The 13856-nt window shown below is 41.8% G+C and overlaps 1 protein-coding gene across 7 annotated transcripts in view; it reads left to right on the top strand.

Annotated features, from left to right (window-relative positions):
- Nucleotides 1-13856, top strand: part of PDE1C (phosphodiesterase 1C) — a 260612-nt gene that overhangs the window by 245986 nt on the left and 770 nt on the right. For 5 of the 7 annotated variants that reach the window (XM_036453783.2, XM_045587234.1, XM_036453787.2 and 2 more), the window contains one exon: nt 639-707. In XM_036453783.2, coding sequence (XP_036309676.1) covers nt 639-707 — 69 coding nt within the window. Of the gene's footprint in view, nt 1-638; nt 708-7083; nt 7452-13856 lie in introns of those variants that run through there. The other 2 variants (XM_045587233.1, XM_036453784.2) reach the window with 2 other exon arrangements.

Below are 13856 nucleotides of genomic sequence, written 5' to 3'. Positions count from 1 at the left end.
TGTGTGGTCTCCCACACTCCCTGAGCGCTCTCACACACCTTGGCTACTTCAGTCCCCACCAGCACACTTTGATATCATTGTTATTGCCCTCCTTTTGCAGATGAAGACCTGAGCTTCCAAGAAATCACGTTAACATATTTAAGGTTCAATAGGGAGTAAATGGACAAAGCTTGGGCAAACCCTTGATTCCTTGATCCTAAGTTCAGATCATCCCTTCCACAGCAGGATTCTTTGTTCTGGTGCATGTTAGGATCCTCTGGAGGCCTTAGCAATCCGATGCTGGAACTCTTCCCTGGTCCCAGGAAGCCAGGACCTCTGGGCCAGGTGCTCATGCTACTGCTTATTCAGCAAGTTTCCCTGGAGAGTCTCAGTGCAGCCCTGCTCGGTGTGTTGGTCCCCGACATCCCAACCTGCCAACCAGGAGATGGAGAGTGACCTCACGCGCATGTGTTGAAGCTGCGCTCCTGGCTTTTCTGGACCACGGAATACACGCTGCTTACAACCTCACCCAACCTTCTTCCAAACATTTCCAGACCCAGACATTTGAATCACCTGATAACATTTTAGAGGAGCATTTACCTGTCTGAGGGATCTGTGCACGACCCTACTTTTCATCACCCTCCTCTTCCTCTTTGCAGGCACAAAGAAGCACTCTCATGGCTCCCCAGCCCCCAGCACCAGCTCCACAAGTCGCCTTACCTTGCCAGGTGGGTAAATGGCATCGCGCCGTGATCTCAGTGATCACAGACGGCAGACAGAACCGCTTTCTCAGGTGTTGAGGTTAGCAGTTGATAAGCTGGGAATCTGGCCCCATAGTAGCCAGTCTGCTCCACATGATTGGAAGGCCTCTGTCACCCACCTCTGTCAAGTTCCTCCAGAAATGGCCGTGATAACTCCATACTTGGTTCACAGTCTCTCCTGCTTGCTGATGGAAAGAACAGAAGGTTGTTCTTCCTTAATTTCACCTGGATGTGTTTTGGAAGCATCTGGGAGACAGATGGTGCAGGGGAGTGAGTATGAGTCTTTGGTGAGAGAGACTTGGGTTCAAATCCCAGCTCTACCATGTTCAAACTGTGCAAACTCACTACCCTTATGGGGCTTCTTGCTTATAAGTTTAGTATGGTCCTGACTTACAGTGGGTGCTCACTGGGAGACATGGAAGTTATGCATGAACCCTGCTGGATCCCATCTAACATTTTAGCAGGAAATTTTAAGCATTCATGATGAGTCTGTATAATCACTATTTAATATGAGAGGCGCCTATTGGCGATTCTGTCTCCATGTGTACAATACACAGGCTTACATTCTCTACCATGATTTAATTTTTACAAGTAGTATTTATAAAACACATTGCTTTGGGGAAGAGGTTATTAGAAGAAAACATAAACATAGTAGAAAAACTAAAAAAAATAATCTATACTAATAAAAGGGTAATATGCTAATTAGACCGATAGACCTGACGTCTTCCAGGCATCATTCTGGACGTCCTTCCTGACAAAGCCAGGGCCTGGCTCAGGGGAGCTGCTCACGGTCCCGGGTAAGCTGGCCTGGGGTTAGCTGGCCCAGGTCCTGGTTGCCTGTGGGAGGCCAGAGGAGGGAAGCCCAGGTCCTGGGTGCTGGAGCGAAGCCGGTGCCGGCAGCCTGGGGAAGGAAGGCCTACTCTTTCACGAATTTTCATGCCTTGGGCCTAAAGTAAAAATTATAAGAAGGAAAATGTTGCCAATGCTACCACTCAGAAGTAACCAAAACGACTGCTCCTTCTTTAATAGATTTTTCCCTCCCTAAGGTAGATTTGTCTCATCTCTTTTAAATTTTACTGTTACATCATGAGATTCCTCCTATGTTATTAAATATTTTAAGAGTATTTTAGTGCTTGACTAACATTTCATATGATTAATTTATACCAGTTATATGCAGAGGCTTGACTGCGTGGGAAGTCAGTGCCCCTAACCCCTGTGTTGTTCAAAGGTCAACAGTATATTCAGTGATAATGTGCTATTAATGTAGTTTGTATTTTTGTTATTATAAACTAGATAGTAGCCCTGAGCACAAATCTGTGTACCAGTAGCTCATCAGTAGTTCGCTGCCACCCTCCAGTAGCTGTCCGCCCACTGCCCTGCCCTTCTGTAGTTCCTCCTGCCCCTCCTCTCCTTCCCCTCCCCCCCCCCCAGCTTGCTGCCCTGCCCCCTCCTGTAGCTCTCTGCCACTCACTTGTAACTCACTGCTCCACAGTCCTGCTGATCCGTGATCCAGTCATTATGCAGTTGGTTGTTACGCTTCATGGTGTAACGATTATTTGCATATTACATCTTTTTATATAGGATAACCTCACATTCTTGTACATAAATCTTTCTCTGGATTGAGGACAGATTCCTATATGTAGAATTATTGGCTCAAAGAATAGGTACATATTTAGGTTCTTAATATCTAAATGAGAGTCAAAGAGATTTCCCAAAAGGTAGCACTATTTTATACTCTCAGTGACGTGTTTGCCATTTCAATGTGCTCTTGCTCATGCTAACATTAATATTTTACCAATTTGATGATGATAAAAAATTATATCCGTATGAGGCTCTTATTCATTTTATTTTTAAAAATTGTTTTCTAATGTTAATTTGTCTTTTTCATTTCTTCTTTGGGAAATTACCAAATTTGATCCATTCTGAGAGGCACAGTGTCTAGTATTTTGGTTGCTGATTCAGAAATGTTTTGCAATCAATAGTGTGTTATAATTTAATTAGCATGTTTTCTTGGTTATACATGAAATAATAGTTTACTTTATTAGATGAAATATAATCTGTCTATCTGATTTTTCAGTCTCAACTTCTGTAGCTTCCTCACCTCCAACCAACAAGTGGACTTGGTGTCCACCAAGTAGGCCTTGAACTTTCTTGCCTCTGTCACCCCGCCTGAAACATTGATTCCCTTTCCTCCCTTGCTAATTTCTTTCTGCAGTCCCTCCAAATCATCTTGGGAGCATTAATACTTACTTATAAGGATTTGCTAAGAAGCCCTTTACCCAGTGATAGGTGGCTTTTTTCCAGGGTGAGGACTGTCTTATCCTTTTTTTGCCTCAGTGCCTGCCAAGGTGACAGGCACATGTTGGATACTTATTAGTGTTGATAAGGCTGGATGGATGGTGTGTGAGCGGGCACTGTTTATATTAATTTATGACTGTACAAAAAGCAGCCATCCTCAGGAAAAGGTTCATTTTCAAGTGTGAATTTGCATTAACTATACTAACTTGCTTTTTAGAATTGAGTCAGTCTTGGTCTGTAGTCTCTGGAGGCCTTTTGCATCCTCTCCCTTAGGACCATAGACATTGGGAGGAGAACAGCTCTGAACCGAGCAACTCCGGTGTGTAGGATGGTATGTGCTCTTCTGTGGAAGGCTGTGACATTCCAGGGTGAGGTGGGATCTCTGACATCGACCTGGACATCTACAAGGATGCAGAGCTGACTTGGCTCCTGTCTTCTGTGCTGGAGGCTTGTTGTTGGCCTGCTGGATCTCCAAGGCTTCTGAGCCAGAGTCTCAGCCACTGTGGCCTTGCCTTGGGTGGGCAGTCTAAACTGGCCCAAGTTGGGTGTCTTGCATTATGAGTTGTGACCACTCCAAAGCTGTAGAGTTGGAGTGGGTAGTTCTCCTGCTTTGTCTATCAGACCCACTCCACCTCATTTGTTACGATGGCAGCTCATTACTTCTTCCTACATCAGGAATACCACGTGTTGCTTCCCTGTACCTCAAGTTGTTTGTGCTGGCTGTCAAACAGTTACAAATATTTGTTTAAGATATGCAAAAGCTCAATGGAGGATTAATAATCCTTAAAAAACAATAAAGTGAAATTATGCAGAAACAAAACTACAAAGATATGTAAAACAAATAACTCTAAAATCTTAAATGAAATACATATTACCGTTCAAGTTTTAAAAAGAGAAAGGAAAACTCAAGGTGGGTCAAAGATGAAAAGAAAATTCATGTTGGAAGATAGTCCTTGGGACTTTATGCCACACATGACATAGACAGTGTATCAGATCACAAATGAAAGAGCATGAACTATAAAACTTAGAAGAAGACACAGATATACATCTTCATGAGCTTGGATTAGGCAATGATTTCTTAGATAGGACATTTAATGCCCAAGCAAACAAAACAAAACAAAAAAATAGATAATACAACTTTGTTAAAATTAAAAACAGTTGTGCTTCAAAGGACACTATCAAGAAAGTTGAAAGAAAATCCACAGAATGGAAGAAAGTATTTGCAAATCATATACCTGATAAGGATCTAGTGTCCAGAATGTGGAAAACATTCTTACAACTCAACAATAAAAAGACAAATAACCCAATTAAAAAGTGGGCAGAGGATTTGAATAAACATTACTCCCAAGAAGATATACAAAAAGAATGTGGAAAGATGGTCAACATCATTAGTCATTAGAAAAAAGCTAATCAAAACCAAAATAAGATATCACTCCACATGTACTAGAATTATAAGAATAAAACAAGTGTTGCCAATGACCTGGAGCAAGTGATATCCTCATATATTGTTGGTGATGAAAAATAATGTAGCCACTTTGGGAAACAGTTTGGTATTGTAGTTTATCAAAAAGTCACAGAGAGGGACAATATGACTCAGCATTCCACTCCTAGGTATATTCTCAAGACAATGGAAAACATATGTTCACACAAAAGCTTGTCCATAAATATTCACAGCAGCATTACTTGTGATAGCTACAAAGTGGAGACAAACTAAATGTCCATCAGCTGATGAGTATATAAGTAAAATGTGGCATATCTGTACAATAGATTATTGTTCAGTCATACTAAAAGACTAATGTACTGATATAGTCTATAATATAGATATACCTTAAAGACATTTTGCTAAGTGAAAGAAGCCAGACATAAAAGGCCACATATTATAGGATTTTATTTATGTGAAATATCCAGAATAGGCTAATTCATATAGACAGAATGTAGATTTAGGGGTTGCTAGAGGCTGGTGAGAGAGGAGAATAGGAAGTGAATTGTCATGCTTATAATTCTTTGAGTGGCAATAAAAAATTTATGGAATTAGATATTGCTGATGGTTGTCTAACCTTGTGAGTATACAAAAACCACTGAACTATATACCTTACTGGGGGAATTTTCTGGTATGCGAGTGTATATTTCAATAAAAGAGCATGGAAGATAAATAATGGCTCAAAAGACTCAATTTCTCAGATGGAAAATGCACCTCAATTGCCATCCTATACAATAAAAGGTTAATATACAAAGTGTCCCCTCAACCCGGAGTTCAACCAGGGGTTTGACCAGAAGATGGGGCTGGCCACCCAACCTCCCATGTCCCTTCCCCTCGCTGGCCTGGCTGGGCCCCACCCATGTACAAATTTGTGCACCAGGCCTCTAATACCTAAATAAAACCAAATGCATGCCTAAGAACAGTGTGAGAGTACAACAAAAATGAGAAAAATCTTAAATACTATGAGAAACTAGTTATGTTCAGGGAAGCTACAAGCAGGCTGCCTATAATAAAATGGAAACCAACTGACAGCAATATTTGCATTGGTAATAGTAAATGTGGGAAGACAATGAAGGTAAATCTTCCATATGCTGAGGGACATACTTCCACAAGGAGAAAAGTGAACTCCAGAGCAAGGTGTGTGATACAAGGATTAATGGTGCACACATAAGAAAATAAAATATGCTGGTAAATTTGAGTAACTAGTCACTATAAAAATAATGTCCAATTTTGTGTTAAAATAGGCAACAAGCTATTGATGGAAAGAGGGTTATTGCATAGGAGTTAAGGAGTGCTAAAATCTATTTTGTCTTTGGGAAGAACTTTGTAATTTTGCAAATTTTTAACACAAAGAATTATCAGTAGAATAATTTAAATATAACTTATAGTATATAAATCAGCAAGAGAACACCAGTAAAGGGAATATAGAAAATGTATCAATAGAAGGCAGAAAGGAAGAAAAAGAAGCAAGGAATAAAGAATAATGACAAAATAAATAAAGTCAAATCCAAAATAAAAACAAAATTGAATCAGTAGAATCTGTTCTAAAAATATCAGTAATGATAATAATTGCATATGGCTTAAACTCTGGTATTAAAATATAGAGATTGTGTGATTAGATTTAAAAAATCCAAAATCCAGCTCTATCCTGCTTTTAAGAGAAACTTAAAAAACTTTCACACGAAGTTTGCTGATGTATGGCAAAATATAAAGCTAGTTCTTGGAAAAATGTCTATTTTAACATCTGTTTAGCAGGCTACTATACCGTAGATTTAAGTGAAAAATCTACTGTCTTCCAAAACAGCTTTGTTTGTCTTTATCCACGTAGACATGATTTTACATATATTTCAGAGAAATGCAATGTTTTCTCTTTCTAACCTATCGAGCAATATGGGTGTTGAAAATTCAAATATAAAGAAAGTTCTGCAAATAATGTGCCCCAATCCAGAAGCCACCAGAGAGCACGTCATTAAAGAACAGCTTGTGTGGTTTCTAAAACTGCCTGAGGGGTCCTCCTGCAGCTCCAGCTCCGGAACACTAGTCTAGGGACTCGCCTTGAATTCTTGCACATCTTTAGCAAAGTGACTCTTAACAGAATAAAGCCATAGCACCTGCAGCCAATTCTTTTCTAGTGCCAACTTCACCTCTGCCTCATGGGGTTGGTGAGCCTCATGAGCTCCATGGGGGGGGGGGGGGGGCGTGAATGATGGAGAGCTGAGAATACCTTGGCTCTCGCTGGAAGAGTGGCCCGGAGCTTCACCGCCTCTTACTGTCATGACTGCTACTGCGGAAGAGTAGTCAGTGACTTCCTTCTGAGCAGATGCCCGGGTGCCTCGGTCACACCACTTTGCTGGAGGGATCCCTAGATGCAAAGGTACAGTACTGTAGTCATTCACCAATGCGGATAGCTCGCTCATTGCTCCTTTGTGTGTGCAGCTGCTGACGTGCACGGTAGTGTTGGCAGTAGACGCAGCTCTGCTTCTCACCTCCAGCGCCTGATGTAGACAGTTTGTGTGCGCAGATGCCAGCTGGCTTGCAATGACATTGTTGTGTGTCCTGTTCTAGGGGACTACGGATAACACGTCCATCCAGAGGATCCCTCAGAAGAGGACTGACCGGCTCTGAGGTCTGAAGACGTTTTAGGAAGCTTACGTTTCTTTTACCAAAACAAAATATTATGTACATTGTTAGTTACTGAGTGATTATCTTAAAAAATGTTAACTTCTGACCCCCCCCAAAAATGGATTTTTTATAATAAATACTTTGATACGGATTGCACATCTATCCAATATCAGGGACAATGCCAGGTTCTTCTCAAGTATTATCTATGACCTCATTGAATCATCACAGCAACTTTTCAGGAAGGTACCATAATCTCCATTCCACAAATTAGGAAATGGAGGCATAATCAAATAAATAGCTTGCCAAAGTTAGTGCTCCTTGTTCTGACTCTCATTGACTGGCACAATGTAAAATCACCCACACTCTACCCGCCTATCTTTTGCACTTGTACTCTGCCTGGGGATTAGGTCAGTTACCCATGTAGCACCAAGTTCTTTTATGTGAAGATTCCAATGAATTCCGTATTGGCAATTGTCTTTTATCTTGAGTTCACTTTGAGGGATGGCAGTTGTCATTCTTGTCATGGATTAGATCAAAAAGCATTTGTTATTTAGCCCTCGGAGCTCTAGAACGCTGAAGAAATTTATCTTTACCGACTCTTTATGGCATAGGTCGTTGTTGATGTGAAGGAGGGACATAACACTGCTGATTTCACCTTACACTTCCCACCTTTCTATGCATATGCTGAAAAAATGCACACATTGATGAAAAAAATCAAGCACAAGACATCACTTGTATAATCCCCAAATATCTCCCCCTTCCTGGAAACAGCGGGTCTCATGTCCTTGGTGGTTGCCAGGGCGAACACAATGAAATCAAAGAACTTAGTTGAGGATGTTCATCTCTGGAGGGAGGACTTTCTTATTCTTTTATTTTTAAAGTAATCCTTTTATTAAATGAACTCATTTGTCATTAACTCATAAGGGTGCAGAGCATTTAATAAATAGCAGTTATTTTGAATACGGGAGGAAGGCTCTGAAGCCAGAGCGCGTGGTTGAGAAACCAGAATCCAGATTCCTATGCACTAGCTGTGTGAACCTGGGCACGTTACTGAAGCTCTTTACGCCTCAGTCTCCTCACCCCGAAAGGAAGCAATACTAGTGCCTGTTAGGGTTGTAATGAGGACGATAGACCAGCTCAAGTTAAATGTGTAGCATGTGCTCAGTGCACAGTGTGTGTCAGATATTGTATGTATGTATTTATTTATTTTTACCATGGCAGGTCCTGAATGGAACATCACAGGTCTCATATTGTTCCATCCTCAATGGAACTGATGTTAATAACATTCCAATCCCTTGCAATTCAGAACTCATGGGTGATTTTTGTAAGGGCTTTTAATTGAGATTTCAGACCCGTCCCACAAATAAACACTGATTTGAGATGGAATGAATGGCAGGAATTTTGTTCTTCAGGTAAAACAACACTTGAGAGGCATTAAATAATTATTGTATCTTGTTAGTTTAGTATATGTGTGTGTGCGTGTGTGTGCAAATGCAGATAGAAACTGTCTGTAGATGGAAATGGATTTTGCAAAGGTCATATCATGGCTTTATCTTTGAAACAGAAGAAAACATGTGTCTGATACTTCTTCTTATAAAAAGGCGCCAACATTAGAAATTGGCCAGAAGCTGAGAGTGAGCCACGTGGCTGCCTTTGGTGCACGGCCTCAGTGCCGGATGCCGATGCCCCACTGCGGTGGCGGGAGATGGGAAGAGCAGGATGCTTTTTTGACTTGGACTTGTCTTTTCCTAAGCACATTTGAAAGTACTATCCAATGATGACTTTGTCAAGTGCAGATTCTACACATACACGTGACTTTGTCAAACCTTCATTAGCTAATGAGATCCTTTCTGCAAGTACGTTGCTCCTAGAGACGAGAGCAGACTTTGTGACTGTACCCTGAAGAGGAAAGGGCCCACCTTGCTGATGAACAGGCATGAGGGGAGGGGTTCTGTTCCCAGTTTGCTTCTTCTCAAGCGGGGAGGGGATTGCATCAGGTCTGCTTTTGGTTCGGCTGTGGGAAGTGCCCAGTCACTGAAGGGGAAGGGTCAGACCCCCTTCCAGGAACATTTCAGGAATGAAGGAGTCCTCAGGAGGTCACCCCCGCACCCAAGAAGGAGAAGTCCCTGCTGTACTCTAGATGGCGCCCTCATCTCTGGCTCTGCTCTTTTGCCCTTTGATCAAATCTGGGTTCCCCTGTAAAGGGAAAAGGCCATCAGTGCACACAAAACAGCACTCTCTCAATTTCCCTTTTCTCCACATTTTGAGAGAGGCTGATGCCAGGCATAGAAGTATTTCTATCATGTCGGTAGAGGGCCGATCTCTGTCAGAGCGTTCAACTCTATTTGCTATGACTCTGGTGGCAAGGAGAGATTTTTGTTCAGATGATCAGAATTCCAACAAACGGTAAATTTTTCTTCATGCTGAGAAGTGGAAATTCAATAATACTTTGCCTGGGTTCGTGCTGAGCAGCAAACATGGAATGAATGTAGAGAGGAACCGTGATTTGAGCGCTAAATCAGCCGGCTGGATGTTGACACCACCGGCTTTGATGCTGAAGCACTCTCTTGTCTCTACCCCATTCTCCAGGGTAAGGAGACCGTTTTTATGTTTGTTCCTAGACTGTTTTGTGCTTGCGATCCCTTGTTTACCCTAAGAAACTCCTCGATCTTAAAATCTCCGTTGTTCTGCGGGTCCCTTATGATGCCACCACAGCACCATTTGCTGAATGCCTTCCCATATCAGCCTAACTCAAAAGGCAAAGTTGGAGTGGGTATCCTGGAGCTTGTAGTAATGGAATCACTAATCATGCTCGATCGCTTTTTCTTCTGTAAGCAAGCCACAGGTTTCAGATAGAATGGAAGGCCCCTGAAGGCAAGGATTTCTGTCTGTTTTGTTCATGGGGACATCAGCAGGACACAGTAGGTGCTCTAAGATGCCTATGAATGAATATTACTCTATAGGCTGTCAAATAATATGCAGCTAGGAGCTCTCTGAGATGTTTCTGACTAAGGCCCAGAGTAAACATAGTTTTACTGTCCTTCTATTACGTATGATTTTGTAGAAAAGGCCTGATCTACAATACTGTAGAAGACATTTTAGTAGTATGTTTCTTTGGAAAAAGTTGTGTCACTCAAGCCTGATCATATTAGAAAAATTAGGAAGTATCAATAACCAATAAGAAGTAAAATAACCAAGTTTACATTACTCATAGGTAATCACTGCTATGGTTTAAATGTATGTTCTTACAGAGTTTCCTGTGCATAACATTTATATGTTTTTATAGTAATAAGGTTAGATCATCTATACTGCTTTTTCATTTGCATGTACCTTCATTTTTATTAATAGACATCTAAATCATTTTCACATAGTGCCCCAGTAGGATATTTAATTCCCTGTGATTGCACATTGAAGTTGCTTCTAATCTCCTTGATCATAAACGCCATGCATTTCCCCGTTATTGGATTAGATGGATACAGCTGGTTTCTCTCTTGTGTAATGGAGGTATCCCTCCTAGGGGTGTCGAACTCAATCAGAGAGGGTGCCAAAATCTAAAATCCAGCCTAAATCTCGGGCCGAATGGTTTACTAAAAAGTCATAGACTGTCTATGTGATGGAAACGCAGCGGAGTGCAGTGATGACAGCGCGGTGCGGGCCACATTGCAAGGCCTGGCGGGACGGATTTGGCCCGCGGGCCTTGTGTTTGACACATGTACCTCAGTCTTACTCCTGCAAGCGACCTGTCCATCACACTCCTGCTGGCCATTCTGTGGGAGCAGAGTCACCACAGAGAGAACTCGAGTTCCAGGCAATGACTCAGCATCTCTGTTCCACCACACCTTTCACCTCCTTATTACACCTCACCTGATCCTGATGATCACTTAACCAGGTTTCACCTTGATTCACCTTCACATTGTCTCCAGCAGGAGCAGGAAGGGGAAGAGGCGGGGCAGAGGTGGGGATATAGCGGAGTGGAGCCGAGGGAGGAGTATCCATTACCTTCTTCTGCGTGCAGATCTGCAGGTCAGCAGGTCAGACGGTGTGCTTTTCTTATTATCCACTCTCCACCCTTTATTCAGATTTCCTTGGTTGTTACCTAGTGTCTTTCTTCAGTTCCAGGGTCCCACCCAGGATAACACCTGGCATTTAGTCACACGTTTCCTGAGGTGCCTTTTGGTTTCCAGTTTCTCCGCCTTCCCTTGTTTTGGGTGACTTGGATAGTTTTGGGGGATATCTGTCAGGTATTTTGTAGAATGTCCCTCACCTGTGACTCATCTGATGCTTTTTTGTTGTTAGAATGGAATTATGTATTTTGGGGAGGAAGACCACAGAGGTAAAGTGCTATTTTCATTACACAATTTGCATTTTCATCCCATAAAATAAGGCTGTATACTACCAACACTGCTTATCACTGTTAGTGTCAACTTCGGTTTCCTGGAGGAGGGGGTGTTTGTTAGATTTCTTCTCTGTAAGGTTACTCTTGGGCCCCTTCCCAGCCTGTACTCCAGCCCACACTAAAGACTCCTTCTCCGTGAGGGAGGTTCATCAACAGGACTTATTTGGAACTCTTTTGCCTGAAAAGTGTGTCTACTCTCCCAAAATTATTTATTTATTCCAGTATGTAGTTATCTCGGTATAAAGCCGTGGATGTTTATTTTATACTTTGGGTTAAAATTCCACACTGCTGTGTTTATTTTGATGGTCAAATCATTCCAACTTTGGTCATTTGGGAGCTCTTTCATTTTTGGGGGGACCCTTTGTCCTGTCTTTCCTTGTATTTTGTTTGTTTTTTTGTACTTTCTTACTTTTCTGCCACTACAAGATGCTCCAGGTTCATCTTGTTCTCTAGTCTCAGAACCAGCCATTTCCACAAGGAAACCTGGATCCATTCATTGGAGAAGAGTATTAGAAGCCACGGTCTGGGTACTAGGAGTATTTGTTGCTACTGAGACTTCTAGGCTTGTAGCTTCTAGAACTTTTCAGCTAATAGACCAAGAAAATGTGTGTTTATGTGTCCACCTATATCTACAGTAAGTGAAACTTGAATTCGTACAGCCACTTGGACCATTCTGACCCTTCCACTTATTTGTATATTCTTCTCCAGCAGGAGAAGCCTGGCTCTCACCAGCCATTATTCACATGCATGGTTGTTCAGTTCCCGTAGACCAGTGGTCGGCAGACTGAGGCTCGAGAGCCACATGAGGCTCTTTGGCCCCTTGAGTTTTTAGCAAATGCCAGCTTAGGAGTACCCTAATTAAGTTAATAACAATGTACCTACCTATATAGTTTAAGTTTAAAAAATTTGGCTCTCAAAAGAAATTTCAATAGTTGTACTGTTGATATTTGGCTCTGTTGACAATAACTTTGTCAACCACTGCCGTAGACCCATAGGGTAGTGTTGGAATTGTTAACTAGTACTCCCAACAATACTGTCTTCCCATATACAGTACTTGTTTGCAGCCTTGCTGGGCTTTAGTCTAACGGAATACACTCATATCCAATTCTTTAGGTGAGTGCCTTTTGCTACACTCTATTTAATGTTTCCCACATTCGTAATGCCATTAGATTGTTTTGTTACATCCTGCATTTCATTCTGTGATTCCTAACCTCCGAAATCATTTTTAAAATTTGCATCCATTAAGGTTCACACCATGTGCTGCAGTGTGTTCTGGATTTTGATGTATCCATCTCCACAGTACCATTCGGAATAGTTTTGCTGCCCTACAACCCCCCTCCTCCCTTTGAACTCCCCTCCTCCCTTTGAACCCCTGGCCGTCCCTGATCCTTTGATCATTTCTATTGTTTTGCCCTTTCAGGCATGTCCTCTAAGTGGAATCATTCAGTTTGTAGCCTCCTCAAACTGGCGGCTTTCACTTAGATAAATCTTCTATGTGTAATGAATGCTAAGTCTTCACACGACTTGACTGCTCTTTGCTTTTAACCACTGAATGACACTCCCTGTTATGAAATGTTCTGCAATTTGTTTCTTCATTTAACTATTGAGGGGCTTTTTGGTTGCTTTTAATCTTTGGCAATTATGAATAAACTTCTGTAAAATGCATGTTTAGTTTTACATGTTTAGGTACCTAGATAGGTACCCAATGGACATAAGTTTTCAAGTCCATTGGGTACCTATCTAGGAGCACAACTGCTGGATCACAGGGTATGACTATGACCGGCTTCCTAAGAAACTGTCGCACTGTCTCCCAAAGTGGCCGCACCATTCTGCGTTCCCACCAGCAACAGTGAGAGCTCCCTCACCAGCAATGAGCATCATCAGATTTTTTAAATTTTTATTTGATCTATTCATATCGGTGTGTAGTATATGTATCACCATTGTTGTGTTAATATACTTTTATTGATTTCAAAGAGAAAGGGGAAGGGGGAGAGAGATAGAAACATCAGTAATGAGAGAATCATTGATTGGCTTCCTCTTGCATGTCCCCGCTGGGGATCAAGCCCACAACCCAGGCATGTGCCCTTGACTGGAATCGAACCTAGGACCCTTCAGTCTGCAGGTGGACGCTCTATCCACTGAGCCAAATGGGCTAAGCCTTTCACCATTGTTTTCATTTGCAAATCCCCAGTGACAAAAATTGTTGAACATCTTACCCTTTGCTTTTTTGCTATGTGTATATCTTCTTTGGTAAGGGTTCTGTTAATGCCTTCTTTGGTAAGGCATCTTTGGTTCGGTTGGATACGTGAGCTTACATATT

Source organism: Pipistrellus kuhlii, unplaced genomic scaffold (genome assembly GCF_014108245.1).
Source record: "Pipistrellus kuhlii isolate mPipKuh1 unplaced genomic scaffold, mPipKuh1.p scaffold_m20_p_26, whole genome shotgun sequence".
NCBI classification, from domain to species: domain Eukaryota; kingdom Metazoa; phylum Chordata; class Mammalia; order Chiroptera; family Vespertilionidae; genus Pipistrellus; species Pipistrellus kuhlii.
This window is presented reverse-complemented; position numbering and strand designations above follow the sequence as displayed.